Source organism: Macaca nemestrina, chromosome 3, assembly GCF_043159975.1.
Source record: "Macaca nemestrina isolate mMacNem1 chromosome 3, mMacNem.hap1, whole genome shotgun sequence".
In the NCBI taxonomy this organism is placed as follows: domain Eukaryota; kingdom Metazoa; phylum Chordata; class Mammalia; order Primates; family Cercopithecidae; genus Macaca; species Macaca nemestrina.
Window position 1 is genome coordinate 20,769,060 of NC_092127.1, and position 16,015 is coordinate 20,785,074.

Below are 16,015 nucleotides of genomic sequence, written 5' to 3' on the forward strand. Positions count from 1 at the left end.
AGGCCCCCAAATCTGGCCATAAACTGGCCCCAAAACTGACCATAAACAAAATCTCTGCAGCCCCGTGACAAGTTCGTGATGGCCATGACGCCCATGCTGAAGGTTGCGGGTTTACTGGAATGAGGGCAAGGAACATCTGGCCCACCCAGGGTGGAAAACTTCTTAAAGGTGTTCCTGAACCACAAACAATAGCATGAGCGATTTGCACCTTAAGGACATGCTCCTGCTTCAGATAACTAGCCAGACCCATCCCTTTATTTCGGCCTATCCCTTCATTTCGGCCCATCCCTTTGTTTCCCATAAGGAATACTTTTAGTTAATCTATAATCTATAGGAACAATGCTTATCACTGGCTTGCTGTCAGTAAATATGTGGGTAAATCTCTGTTCGAGGCTCTCAGTTTTGAAGGCTGTAAGAAGCCTGATTTCCCACTCCACACTCTATATTTCTGTATGTGTGTCTTTAATTCTTCTAGTGCTGCTGGGTTGGGGTCTCCATGACTGAGCTGGTCTTGGCACATGATTTTTCTCAGGTTATAGCTTTAATAGTATTAGCAGAGCAGGGAACAGAACCTAGTTTAATGTATCCTAATCCAGTGGTTTTTTAAACCACAAAATACTGCCTTTGAGAAAAAAGGCCAGGCCAGCAGAGTCAGAAGTTGAGCCTGGGATTTGCAAAGTCACAAGGTCTTTCTTGCAAACCATTTCTACTGTAGTTTATCGTGTTTTTCTGTTTTTGTTTTTTAGGTTAAAATGCATCGATTTTTATGCTGAGAGTTTGTGAGAGTTACTGGGAAGTATTCTATGCTAATTTTGCTAGAGTTCGAAAAGAACTTAAAGGATAATTGTGTCTATCTTTGAGAAGATAACATGAACTTTTACATGTTTTTGACAATTTTTATTCATTCTGCTTTTATTACAAGTATGAGATGAGGTTTGCTTCCTAGGATACTCTCTGAGGCACTTTTGAAAATACTTTTGTCGGCTGGGCACAGTGGCTCACGCCTGTAATCCTAGCACTTTGGGAGGCTGAGGTGGGTGGATCACCTGAGGTCAGGAGTTCAGGACCATCCTGGCCAACCTGGTGAAAACCCCGTCTCTACTAAAAATACAAAAATTAGCTGGGCGTGGTGGCATATGCCTGTAGTCCCAGCTACTGGGGAGGCTGAGGCAGGAGAATTGCTTGAACCCAGGAGGCGGAGGTTGCGGTGAGCCGAGATCGCACCACTGCACTCTAGCCTGGTGACAGAGTGAGACTCTTGTCAAAAAAAAATAAAATAAAATAAAAAGGAAGATACGTGTATCTAAAGACAGAAAACTTTGGATAGCAAGAACCCCCAAGATATTAAGATGATTGGATTGCCTGTTGATTATTGTGACTCTTCACTGTAAATTAAGTTTCATTTACAGTTCATTGGAAATTCTACAGAGGCTAGTATCAATATCTGTGTTAGCTGCTCCTCCTTTTATTCTTGCATTCCTTCTGGCCTTCTCATTCTTCTTAAAGATGAGAGGATATGAAGGAAATATTGCTGACTTTTAAAATAAATGTGGTAAGATTTTATGGCAGAGAAGACTGTATTTCACAATGTAATTTCACAGTGAAACACACATTAGTTTTGTTATTCCAGGCCTTCATTACAGACTATCTGAAGGTAGTACTGTGTGTATTTTTTCAACAACTTTTTATCTGAATACAGAAGTAATATATATATCTGTTGTAGACAGTTTGCAAAAAGCAGAAAAATATAAAGAAAATAAAAATCATTACCTGTAATTCTAGTATCTAATGATAATCACTGTTAATATTTTGGTATAATACTTTTTTTAGTCATTAGTATAAGTTTTTTGTTGTGTTTTTAATAGTGGTATAACAGTTCATTTGTAACCTACATTTTATACACAAATGTTATTTTTAGATTTAAATATCCTATAGCATAATTTTAATTTTTTATTTTTATCTTATTCATTTATTTGTATAAATACAAATGAATGCAGGTGCAGATGCAGTTTTGTTACATGCATAGATTTCATAGTGGGAAGTCAGGGCTTTTAGGGTGTCTATCACCTGAATAACACACATTGTACCCATTAGGTAATTTCTTATTCACCTCCGTCCCACCCTCTCACCCTTCTGAATCTCCATTGTCATCACATCCATGTATACACATTCTTTAGCTCCCAGTTACAAATGAGAACATATAGCATTATTTGTAATACCTGCATTATTTTGTTGTATGGATGTATCATAACTTATTTAACCAGTTTCTTACTGAAAGACATTTAGCTTGTTTCAGTTTTTCCCTAATGAAAGTGTCATTCATAAGCTTCATGATAGACAAATCTATGAATATTTTTCACAAGACTTTTAAGAATATGCATAGATATTTATAACTGCAAACCTAAAGAAAGGAAAGTTAAGTAATTACATAGTATTGCGTAATAAACCAATGGCCTAATGTTAATTCTTAATTCATTGTTTACTTCACATTTATTATGGTACTTTAAAAGGTAATATATTTAGGTTTATCTATAGTTTGAGCTATAAATGATTTAGTTTTAACATAGGGCAATTTGGAAACTATATTTTTGAGATTGCACATTAAATGTTTACTTCACAAGTCATGTTGAGCTTTTAGTCCATCTATTTTTCCTGACCTTAAAAAATTTTTTTCTAACTATTCTTTTCATGAGGATAAATATTGCTTTCTTTTTAATAACCCAAATGATTGAGTAATATACAGGATACTGATTTTAAGTTAAGCATTTTATTAATAATGTGTATTTGTATGTCCTGTATTAATCTTACAGATTTTCTTCATAAGTCTACAGTTCTCCCTGGTATATATTTGCAATTATTTAGGATTAGTTGGTTATATAATATGTAGTTAGTTCTTTATACTGTTGAACTTAATACATTCTTTAGAACATATTCTCGTCAGGCTTTACTGAATACACCAATACTATATTAAATTTTGAATTTTCTGTGTTTACTTGTATCAGAATTGGATATGATCATAAGATTTTAAAATACGGATGTGGGAAATGCCGGCCTTTCTAATCATCAGCTACCAAATCAATTCATGTGTCCACTTTTGTGATGCCTTCCTTCCCTTGACACTACTTTCCACTCTCTTCTATCCCTGCCTTAGTGAAAATTAATCTATTCTGTGGTATTTTATGTATACTTCTATCAGGATATTCACCAGACTTCTTACATCATAATCGGGTGTGCAAGTGACCATTTCCTCCACAAATCATAGGTTCCCCAAAGAGTGGAATTTTGTTTCATTCATGTTTGTATCTACCTACTTACATTTTGCTAGGTGGGCCAGATACTTGGGGATCAGATATTTTAGTGTCCAGTAAATATTCATTGAGTTAAATTGTATACAAATATAGGCTTGGTGTCTTGATTACTAACAAAACTATTTTGTTTTGTTTTGCTTTTTTTGAGATGGAGTTTCGCTTGTCGCCCAGGCCTGGAGTGCAGTGACGCAATCTAGACTCACTCCAACCTCTGCCCACCTCCCAGGTTCAAGCAGTTCTCCTGCCTCAGACTTCTGAGTAGCTGGGACTACAGGCGCCTGCCACCACACCCAGCTAGTGTTTTGTATTTTTAGTAGAGACAGGGTTTCACCATGTTGGGCAGGCTGGTCTCGAACTCCTCCCCTCAGGTGATCCGCCCGCCTTGGCCTCCCAAAGTGCTGGGATAACAGGTGTGAGTCACCGCACCCAGCCAACAAAACTATTTTATAAACAAGGATTACTAATAATCTCAAATTATAGGGTGGGTATGGTGGCTCATGCCTGTAATTCCAGCACTTTGGGAGGCTGAGGTGGGCTGATCCCTTGAGTCCAGGAGTTTGAGACCAGCCTGGGCCACATGACGAAACCCCATCTCTACAAAAAGTACAAAAACTAGCCGAGTGTGGTGGTGCACGCCTATAGTCCCAGTTACTTGGGAGGCTGAGGCAAGAGGATCACTTGTGGGAGGGGGGAGGGATTGCATTGGGAGTTACACCTGATGTAAATGACGAGTTGATGGGTGCTGACGAGTTGATGGCTGCAGCACACCAACATGGCACAAGTATACATTTGTAACAAACCTGCACATTACGCACATGTACCCTAGAACTCAAAGTATAATAATAATTAAAAAAAAAAAAAAAAAAAAAAAGGATCACTTGTGCCCCAGAGGTCCAGGCTACAATGAGTCATCTTTGCACCACCGTGTTCTAGCCTGGGTGACAGCAAGACCCTGTCTCAAAAAAAAAATTTTTTTTTTTTAAATAATTTCAAATTAAAATTTTCAGAAACAAATTCATTATGTTTTTTTGAAATTCAGCAGATGTCTTAGTGTGTACCCTTTTCAACTAAACAAACATTTCTCTTTTAGGATTCGTACACACAGATATGACAAAAGACTTGAAAGAAGAACATTTAAAGAAAAAAATTCCTCTTGGAAGGTTTGGAGAAACTATTGAGGTGGCACATGCGGTTGTGTTTCTTTTAGAATCACCATATGTTACAGGGCATGTTCTGGTAGTGGATGGGGGATTACAACTCATTTTGTAATTTATAGATTATTCAGTTATAGGGGTGGTTAGCATCAGGGGCACACTTTGGCTACAGATTAGACAATTATGCCTACATGGGTAACTTTTGCTAATCAAACTTGCTGATGCTACAAATGTTAATTTCTGTCTTTATAAAAATATGTCTGAAAAGAACAATGTGTGACAAGTTTTTTTTTTTTTTTTGGTCTAAGTTACAGCAGTGTTGTTTTGTTTAAAAAGCCTTCATGAGATACAATTCACATACCATATAAATTACACATTTAAAATATACAAGTCAGTGGTTTTAACATATTTAAATATGTGTGCAACCATCCCCCCAGACAAATTGTATTTTCTAAAGGGTATGTATCACTTAACTTCGGTTACCTTATAGACTGTAGCAATCTTAGTATATAGACATTTTGCAAGTCATGTAGACAAGTATTGATTTATATATTTTGCCTCAAAAGTAGAAAAATTATATTGTCTAATTGTGATGAATTATTTTCTTGTATCAAGCTAAATTTTCTAAAAGTTAAGCTTATGGGCTATTGCCAAAATAAGAGTATTTAGAGGACACTGATTGTCAATACTTTAGCAGGCCCACTAACGATAAATATATTCCTTTTATCTGTGCTTGGGTGATCAGTTTTTATACAAGTTGCAAAACATAGTGTTCATTAAAGACATTAATTTAGAATTGATTTCTTTGAGTGGTATTTCTGTTGATTGAGCAGCTGGACAAAATAATCTGCAAATTTAAATGTGGCGCATTTGACCCATTCTTGAGAAATTCTCATAAGTGATGAGGATTAGCCCTTATCTTAAGGTTTTAATACCTGGTACAGTAGTGAGCTGCATAGATCTCATGAACTTGGGACGTGTTTTTTATTCATGAAGAACTTAGAATAGTGCACTATTAATATTTAAAAACAGAAATATAACATTTAAAAAATTAAGAGTATTTTGCATTAGTGATTATGATTCTTATCCCAAAATTCTAGAAAGTAATAAATTTTTTATGAATAACCATAAGTAATAAATAAATTTGCAATAACAATAAATTCAGTGTCTTTACAAGAAGCAGTTAAAGCACTGGGTCTTAAGTGAGAATATTTGCCTGGGAGTAGAGATAAAGACACAAACCGAATGTAAAATACCAGGTAATGATTATTTTGCACTGAACTCTTTTATGGGGAATAGTATGATATTTTCAGTGTCACTCCATTCATGTTGATTTGGAGTTGGCAATTATTTTGTGTAATTGTGTAAATATTTAATTTTATATTGAAAGTGCAAGATTATGAATAGGATATACTAATAAATGCAAAGTAATAACAAAAGTCAAAGCAGTGTTCTAAATCAAGATTCTGGGTTCCTTAATTATTTTAATTATTTTAAATTTATCTTTGAAATAGTTTTCTAAGATTAATCTACTCAGGATATGAGAAAGTCAATTAAGTGTGAGTATCATTAAACAAATTATCTATTAAATGCAGGACATGGTAACATACAGAATTTATCGGGCATTGCCAAGTCTGGGCACATATAGGAAATGCAGCACTCAGGATGGTTTCAAATGTAGTAGCTGATTCTTGTAAGGTAGGAGAGCTTATTCAGACATAGTAGATAGTTTCTCTAATGCTGTCTCACCTGCTGGCCTTTGTCTACCTGTACTTCCCCATTATGGCAGTCCATTCAGTCTTGAGTTTTCTTCTCTGGACACCTTATGCTCTGAAATAACGAGCAAGGCTGATTCAATTGGTGATTTGGGTAGAAAGCAGTATCTTTTGCTGACATGAAGATGTAGATTATAGATAGGTTTAGCCTTTAAGTGTATGTTTTTATACTTTAAAATAAGAAATAAAACCTTTTAAGCTATTCCACCTCCTCCCCCAGCCTATCTCAAACTGGTGGAATATACGGAGAGATCTTGAAAGAGGTAAAATAAACCTTCACTGCTCCACTTCAGGTGAATCCATCTACTCGCACTGACCTAGTAGAATTTTTAATTTAATACTTACATTCTATTTCTGAAATCAGTTGTGAACTGTTGCCTTATTTTCAGAGGTTTGAGAAAACCTCAGTGAATTCATTTTTTAAAATCTGCTATTCTGAGAAGCATTGAATGAATTCTTAACAAGAAGACTCATCTGTAGCTGTTTGCAGACTCTTATAAGCCCATAAGGGTTCTGTGCTTAGCATTAACAAAATAAGGTTTATAGGTAAAGCCAATGTATTAATTTTTTTTTTGCATGGAGGGCTTTAAAATTTGTGCCCTTTTTCATATTTTATTCATATTCAATTTATGGTTTGTAACTGCTTTTTAGGGAGATAATTTATGTTATAAATGAGTTTTGGGGGAATAGTTGTGCAAAGAGGATAATTTAATTTACATGCTTCTGTTATTCAGAATAAAGAGAAGACTACGCTGCATATTCAAGAGTTGTGCCTTACATTGGTGAAATATTTTTTTCTAAGATTTTCAAAAGGAATGTGTAAATTGAGAAATGATACCACTGTCCTAACTTGATAAACATACTATTCTTAAATAAAGTATTTAATGATTTTAAACTTTCTAATGTTAATTTTATCTTTGTCTGCAACTATAAGAGTTTAAAAATTTGTCTTTCAATTACATTGTAAAACTTTTGAGGGAAGAGACCATACTGTTTTCCTTCATTTAACTAATTAAGTAATTCAACAGATATTAAGTGCTTACTAAATATTTTGTATTTGTTTTGATACCCACACCTTGCCTACTTATCTCTAAATATATTGGATATATGCAGTAAAATATTCATTAGTCATTACATTGTGCCATGGTTGGGGAAATCATTGAGATAAATCTGTTCTGACTCTCAGTTCATATCTTGGAATATTTCTTGGTCACATTCCTCTGGCTTTTTATGCGACTTTAATGCTTCCTTTCACTTTATAACTGAATTTGCAAAGTGAATCAACTATTTTCTCTTAGACAGTATGCTTTCAGTTTTGAGTAATTGTTAATACCAGCAATTTAATTAGAAACCTTTGGCCTAATAATCCAGAGATGGTATCAGTATTACCTGGAGAATATTTTTAAAAATAAATTTTAAACATACATCAGAAGCCCCCTCCCTGGAAATTTTAATAAGTGATAGGGTGAGGGAAATGTGGAGATACATTTAAGACACTTTTAAATTTATTTAATTAAATTGATTTATTTTGAGATAGGGTTTTGCTGTGTTGCCCCAGCTGGAGTACAGTGGCATGATCACAGCTCACTGCCGTCTCCAGCTCCTGGGCTCCAATGATCTTCCTGCCTTCGCCTCCCAAGTAGCTGAGACAACAGGTATTGAATGCTTACTAAATATTTTAGTAAGTGCTGGATTACAGGCATGAGCCACCATGGCCTGGCCAGGAAAAGTTCTTAAGGATTTGGATTGTTCATTCATTCACAAAATATTTATTTATTCATACTACATATGTAACACTCCTTGTCAGAGGAGGTAGAATGGTGAGAAAAAAATATTTAGTAAAATATTTAGTAAGCCATGGATTTAGGAATCCATTTGGATTATTAGGCCAAAGGTTTCTAATTAAATTGCTGGTATTAACAATTTCTCAAACTGAAAGCATACTGCCTAAGAGAAAATAGTTGATTCACTTTGCAAATTCAGTTATAAAGTGAAAGCAAGCATTAAAGCATTTAGTAAACCATGCCTGGCTAATTTTTTAATTTTACTTTTGTAGAGACAAGGTCTCACTGTGTTGCCTAGGCTGGTCTTGAACTCCTGGCCTCAAGTGGTCCTCCTGCCTTGGCCTCCGAAAGTGCTGGATTACAGGCATGAGCCACCATGGCCTGGCCAGGAAAAGTTCTTAAGGATTCAGATTGTTTATTCATTCACTAAATATTTATGCATACTACATATGTAACACTCCTTGTCATAGGAGGTAGAATGGTGAGAAAAAAAACAAAAAAAAGAACTCAAGTTTCTGGAGCTCACAGAGTAATACAGTATGGTGGGGTCAAGCAGACTTAATCACATACATGTAAAATTGCAACCAAAATAGGCATTACAAAAATGAGAAGCTCTTGTTGCTGTTAAGTAATTAGGGGAATTTGACCTATTCTAAAAGGTCAGGAATGACTTCTCTGAGGCAAGGATTGTTGAACTAAAGTTAGACTACAGTTGGCTCTCAGTATCTTTGGGGACTGGTTCCAGGATCCTCTGAGGATACCAAAATCTGTGGATGCTCAAGTCCCTTACGTAAAATGTAGTATTTGCATATAGCTTATGCACATCCTCCCGTATACTTTACATCATCTCTAGATTACTTGCAATATCTAATGCAATGAAAATAGCTGTTATATTGTTTTTTATTTGCATTATTTTTGTTTTTATTGTTTTTTTTCCCCCCAAAAATATTGTTTTGGATATTTTCGTTTTTTCCTTTCCAACTTTTATTTTAGATTTAAGGGGTACATGTGTAGGTTTGTTATATGGGTAAATTACATGTCACAGGGGTTTGGTGTACAGATAGTTTTGTCACCCAGGTCATCAGCATAATACCTGATAGGTAGTTTTTCAATCTTCTCCCTCCTCCCACCCTCCACTTTCAGGTAGGCCCCAGTGTGTATTGTTCCCTTTTTTGTGTCCGTGTATACTCAGTGTTTAGCTCCAACTTACTCTAAATGAATTAATGCAGGAACAGAAAACCAAATGCCACGTTTTCACGTGTGGTATTAGGATACTTAGGATAATGGCCTCCAGCTCCATTCATGTTGCTGCAAACGTCATGATCTCATGGTCTAATTTTTTTTTGTAGCTGTGTGGTATTCCATGGTGCATATGTGCCACATTTTCTTTATCCAGTCCACTATTGATGGGGATCTAGGTTGGTTCCATGTCTTTGCTGTTGTGAACAGTGCTGCAATGAGGGCATGAGTGTTCATGGTAGAATGATTTATAATCCTTTGGGAATATATGCAGTAATGGGATTGCTGAGTCAAATGGCAGTTCCATTTTAAGTTCTTTGAGAAATCTCCAGACTGTTTTCCACAGTGGCTGAACTAATTTATATTCCACCAGCAGTGTATAGATGTTCTCTTTTTTCCACAACCACCAGCATCTGTTGTTTTTTGGCTTTTTAAATAATAGCCAATCTGAGTGGTGTGAGATGGTATCTCATGGTGATTTTGATTTGTATTTCCCTAATGTTTAGTGATATTGAGCATTTTTTCATATGCTTGTTGGCTGCACTTATGTCTTCTTTTGAGAAATGTGTGTTCATGTCCTTGACCATTTTTTAATGTTGTTTTTTGCTTGTTGATTTGAGTTCCTAATAGATCCTGCTTGTTAGACCTTTTTTGGATGCATAGTTTGCAAATATATTCTCCCATTTTGTAGATTGTTTGCTCTGTTGATAGTTTCTTTTGCTATGCAGAAACTCTTTAATTATGTTCCACTTGTCAGTTTTTGTTTTTATTGCATTTGCTTTTAGAATCTTCATCAAGTTTTTACCTGGGCCCATGTCCAGGATGGTATTTCTTAGGTTTTCTTCTAGGGTTTTTGTAGCTTTAGGTTTTACATTTAAGTCTTTAATGCATCCTGAGTTGATTTTTGTATATGGTGAAAGGCAGGGGTTCTGTTTCAATTTTCTGCATACGTCTAGCCAGTAATCCCAGCACCATTTATTGAATAGGAAGTCTTTTCCCCATTGCCTTTTTTTGTTGACTTTCTTGAAGATTTGATAGTTTTAAGTGTGCGGCTTTATTTTTGGGTTCTCTAACCTGTTCCATTGGTCTGTGTGTCTGTTTTTGTGCCAGTATAATGCTGTTTTAGTTACTGTAGCCTTTTAGTATATTTTGAAGTTGAGTGATGTGATGCCTCCAGCTTTGTTCTTTTTGCTTAGGATTGCTGTTGCTATGACTCTTTGGGCTCTTTTTTGGTTCCAAATGAATTTTAGAATGATTTTTGTAATTATGTTAAAAATGTCATTGGTAGTTTGATAGGAATAGCGTTGAATCTGTAAATTGCTTTGGGCAGTATGGCCATTTTAACAGTATTGATTCTTCCTATCCATGAGCATGGAGTTTTTTTTTTTTTCATTTGTTTGTGTTGCTTCTGATTTCTTTCAGCAGTGTGTTATAATTCTCATTGTAGAGTTGTTTTACCTCTCTGGTTAGTTGTTTTTCTAAGTGTTTTATTTTTGTGGCTGTTGTGAATGGAATTGCATTCTTTTTTTGACTCTCAGCTTGGATGTTATTTGTATAGAGAACTACTACTGACTTTTGTACATTGATTTTGTATCCTGAAACTTTCCAGAAGATGTTTTTCAGACCTAGGAGCCTTTGGGCATAGACGATAGGGTTTTCTAGTATAGCATTACATCATCTGTGAAGAGAGATCGTTTTACTTCCCCTCTTCCTATTTGAATGCACTTTATTTCTTTCTCTTGCCTGATTGCTCTGGCTAGGACTTCTAATATTATGTTGAATAGGAGTGGTGAGAGTGGGCATCCTTGTCTTGTTGCGGTTCTCAAAGGGAATGCTTCCAGCTTTTGCCTGTTCAGTATGATATTGGTTATGGGTTTATTTAGATGGCTTATTATTTTGAGGTATGTACCTTCAATGCCTAGTTTGTTGAGGGTTTTTAAGATGAAGAGATGTTGAATTTTACCTAAAGCCTTTTCTCTGTCTCTTGTGAAGATTATGTGGTTTTTGTTTTTAGTTCTTTTCATGTGATAATCACATTTATTGATTTGTGTATGTTGAATTAACCTTGCATCCCAGGAATAAAGCCTACTTGATCATGGTGGATTAGCTTCTTTATGTGCTGCTGGATTTGGTTTGCCAGTATTTTGTTGAGGATTTTTGCATCTATGTTCATCAGAGACACTGGCCTAAAGTTTTCTTTTTTTCATTATGTCTTTGCCAGGTTTTGGTATCAGAAGGATGTTGGCCTCATAGAATGTGTAAGGAAGGAGTCCCTTCTTGACTTTTTGGAACAGTTTCAGTAGAATTGGTACCAGATATTTTTACATCTGGTAGAATTCAGCTGTGAATCTTTCTTGTCCAGGGCTTTTTCTAGCTGGTAAGATTTTTATTACTGATTTACTCACTGTTTGTTATTTGTCTGTTCAGGGTGTCAGTTTCATCCTGGTTCAATCTTGGAAGATAGTATGTTTAAGAATTTATCCATTTATTCTAGGTTTTCCAGTTTATGTGCATAGAGGTGTTTGTAATAGTCTCTGAGGATTAAAAAAAATTTCTTTGGGGTTGGTGGTAATGTCCCGTCTGTCATTTCTGATTGTGTTTCTTTGAATCTTTTCCCTTTTTAAAAAAAATTAGTCTAGCTAGCAGTCTATCAATCTTATTTATTCTTTCAAAGAACCAACTTTTGGTTTTGTTAATCTTTTGAGTGGCTTTTCTCATCTATTTCATTCAGTTTATCTCTGATTTTGGTTCTTTTCTTCTGCTAGCTTTGGAGTTGATTTGTTCTTGTTTTTCAAGTTCTCTAGGTGTGATGTTAGGTTGTTAATTTGAAGTCTTTCTAACTTTTTGATGTGGGCATTTAGTACTGTAAACTTTGCTTTTGACATTGCTTTAGCTGTGTCCCAGAGATTTTCATATGTTGCATCTTTGTTTTAATTAGTTTCAAATAATTTCTTGAATTCTGCCTTAATTTCATTGTTTACCCAAAAGTCATTCAGGAGCAGATTGTTTAATGTCCATTTAATTGTACGTTTTGAAAGATCTTGTCGGTATTAATTCCTGTTTTTACTGTGCTGTGGTATGAGAGTGTGGTTGGTATGATTTTGGTTTTTTGAATTTGTTGAGAATTGCTTTATGAACGAGTGTGTAGTCAGTTTTAGAGTATGTTCCTTGTGCAGATGAGAAGAATGTATATTCTGTTGTTTTTGAATGGAGTGTTCTGTAGATGTCAGGTTCGTTTGGTCAAGTATCAAGTTTAGATCCTGAATATCTTTGTTAGTATTCTGCCTCAGTGATCTGTCTAGTACTTCCGGTGGGATGTTGAAGTCTCCTACTATTAGTTTGTGATTATCTACATCTCTTTGTAAGTCTCTGTGAACTTGTTTTATGAATCTGGGTGCTCCAGTGTTGAGTGTGTATATATATATATTTAGGATAGTTAAGTCTTGTTGAATTGAACCTTTTTATCATTATGTGATGCCTTTCTTTTTCTTTTTGATCATTGTTGGTTTAAAGTTGGTTTTATCTAAAATAAGAATAGCAACCCTTGCCCCTTTTTGTTTTCCATTTGCTTGATAGATCTTCCATCCCTTAACTTTGAGCATGTGAGTGTCCTTCCATGTGAGGTGGTCTCTTAAAGACAGCATACAGTCTTGGGTCTTGCTTCTTTATCTTATTTGCCATGCTATGCCTTTTAAGAGGGGCATTTAACCTGTTTACATTCAAGATTAATATTGATATATGTGGGTTTTATCCTGTCATCATGTTTTTAGCTGATTGTTATGTAGACTTGATTGTATTAGTATATTTGTTTTATAGTGTTAATAGTCTGTGTACTTGAGTGCGTTTTGTGGTGGTCAGTAATGGTCTTTAATTTTCAAATTTAGTACTCTCTTATGGACCTCTTGTAAGGCAGACCTGGTGGTAACAAATGCCCTTAGCATTTGCTTGTCTGAAAAGGATTTTATTTTTCCTTCGCTTACGAAGCTTAGTTTGGCTGCATATGAAATTCTTGGTTGGAATTTCTTTTCTTTAAGGATGCTGAATATAAGCCCCAAATCTCTTCTGGCTTGTGGTGTTTCTGCTGAAAGGTTTGTTGTTAGCCTGATGGAGTTTCCTTTGTGTGTGACCTGCCCCTCTCTTTCAGGGATGCTAATGAGTCATACATTTGGCATCTTTACATAATTCCATATTTCTTGGAGGTTTTGTTCATTTTTAAAAATTCTTTTTATTATCTGACTGAGTTAATTTGAAAAACTGTTCTTTGAGGTCTGAGATTCTTTCCTCAGCTTGATCTGTTCTGCTATTAATACTTCTGATATGAAATTCTTATAGGGAGGTTTTCAGCTCCATCAGCTCAGTTTGGTTATTTATTTTATTTTATTTTTTTTGAGACTGAGTCTCATTCACTCTGTTGCCTAGGAGTGCAGTGGCGTGATCTTGGCTCACTGCTACCTCTGCCTCTTGGGTTCAAGCAATTCTTCTGCCTCAGCCTCCCAAGTAGCTGGGATTATAGGCATGCACCACTAAGCCTGGCTAATTTTTGTATTTTTAGTACACACCGGGTTTTACCATGTTGGCCAGGCTGGTCTTGAACTCCTGACCTCAAGCAGTCCACCCACCTCGGCCTCCCAAAGTGCTGGGATTACAGGTGTGAGCCACCACAACTGGCCTAGTTCTTTCTTAAAAGAGCTATTTTCATATTTTTATCTTTTGAATTGTTCTACTGGATTCCTTAGATTCCTTGGAATGGGTTTCAGCTGTCTCCTAAATCTTGATAATCTTAATTGCCATCTAGATTCTGAATTATGTGTCTGTCATTTCAGCTGTTGCCTTCTGGTTAAGAATCAATGCTGGGGAGCTAGTGTGGTCATTTGTAAATAAGGAGACTCTGGCTTTTAGAGTTGCCAGAGTTATTGCACTGGCTGTGTCTCATCTGTGTGGGTGCTAATGTTCCTTTAACTGTGGTGTAACTTGACTATAGTCAGTTGCCTTCATTTCTGGATGTTTTCAGAGGTCCAGGTCTGTGCAGGGTCTTTATTTGTGGTTGAATTCTTTTTTCTTTTTCTCTTCCTTTTTTTTTTTTTTTTTTTTTTTGAGACAGAGTCTTGCTCTGTTGCTTAGGCTGGAGTGCGGTGGCATGATCTCAGCTCACCACAACCTCTGCCTCCCAGGTTCAAGTGATTCTTCTGCCTCAGCCTCCTGAATAGCTGGGATTACAGACATGTGCCACCACACCTGGCTAATTTTTGCATTTTTGGTAGAGACAGGGTTTCACCATGGTGGCCAGGCTGGTCTTGAATTCCTGACCTCGAGTGATCTGCCCACCTCTGTCTCCCAAAGTGCTGGGATTACAGCCGTGAGCCACCACAGCTGACCTATTTGTGGCTGAATTGTTGTCTGTGTTTTCATAGGCGGGTAGATTAGCAAAGTATTTTTGGTGTTGAAGTTAGGGCTGTGATGTGTTTAAGCATACTGGCCAGTAGGTAGGTTCTTGCTCAGCCCTGCGTCTCCTTTTTTTGCGTCTCCTTCCATTTGCAGTCATGTGCCTTCTCAGTGCTCCAAGTGAACCCCCTCTCAAGTGGGAGAGGAGGGTGTGGGCTCCTCTCCCACTTGGGTGCTGCCGACCTCAGCTTGTCATTCCCAGGCTTGGCACTGCAGCCCTGGGGCAAGCCAGACTTTTTGTTCTCTCTCCGTCTTGAGGGCAGCAGAGTGGGGGGACCTTGGCAGTGTCAGTGGTAGGGAGCTTTTCATTGTCTCTTTCGGTTGCACCACAAGGATATACATAGCCGTTGTCAATCAGAATAATCATCCCAGTGTGTTGCGGGCCCAAGCTAGGGGGTCCCTGCCTGATGATGAGCAGGGGAATTGGGGGCTCACAGGGAAGGCAGACTGGCCTCTTCATAGGGCGGCTGCTGCATGCTGGAGGTGAGAGTAAGGCACTCAGGATCTTTGTTTCTTCCCCAGCCTGAGGGTAGGTGGCAAGGGCAGTACCACTGCAGTGGCAGTGGCAGACGGGCTGTCAGTTGCCTGTGGGAGCTCTGTCCCTGGGAAATGCAGAGCCACTGCGAATGGGAATATTCAGCTGGGGGTGGGGCAGCTGCTTTGGGGGCCAAAGCCAGAGGCCCTACCAGGTGAAGAGTAGGTGGTGGGGGCTCACAGGGAAGAGAGACTGGTTCCTCTCCCTGTGGTGGCTGTGATGTGCTAGAGGTACCAGTGAAGCAACCAGGCTCTTTTTTCCTTCTTCAGCCCAAGGGCAGCTAGGGCAGTACCGCTGAAGCTGCAATGGCAGAGGAGTGTCTCTGGTATGTCCTCACCAGGCAAACACAGAGCTGCCACTGACTGATCAGGCAGGGGCTGGGTGGCTGTGCTGGGGGCCCAGTCCAGGAGGCCCTGTGTAGTGAGGAGTAACATGGACAGGGACCTGTGTGGAAAACAGTCTGGTTGCTTTTCTATAAGGGAGCTGTGCTGTGCTGGGGGCCTGTGATAGTCCTTAAGCTCTTCCTTCCATTCTTAGCCGGAGGGCAGTAGGGGGCAGGGGCTGCAGTAGTGGCAAAAAATGGTAGACCTGCCTCCTTCCACTGGGAGTTCCATCCTAGGGAAGTGCAGAGCTGCTACCAGCTGAGAGCTCAGTGGGTGTGGGGTGGCTGTGCTTGGGGTGTGGGGGGCAGGGAGGGGGGCTTGTTGGGGGCAAGTCGGAAGGCCCTGCCCAAGGAGGAGTAACAGGAGGAGGAACCTGAGTGGAAAATAGTCTGGCC

At 37.7% G+C, this 16,015-nt stretch overlaps 1 protein-coding gene across 11 annotated transcripts in view; it reads left to right on the forward strand.

The window, feature by feature from the left end:
* LOC105466708 (carbonyl reductase 4) overlaps positions 1-16,015 on the forward strand; it is a 176,526-nt gene that overhangs the window by 16,074 nt on the left and 144,437 nt on the right. The window contains exon 5 of one of the 11 annotated variants that reach the window (XM_011715822.3): positions 4,399-15,894. The exons of the other annotated variants lie outside the window; for them this stretch is intronic. Coding sequence (XP_011714124.2) covers positions 4,399-4,577 — 179 coding nt within the window. The 3' untranslated portion in view covers positions 4,578-15,894. Of the gene's footprint in view, positions 1-4,398; positions 15,895-16,015 lie in introns of those variants that run through there. 11 annotated transcript variants of the gene reach the window in all.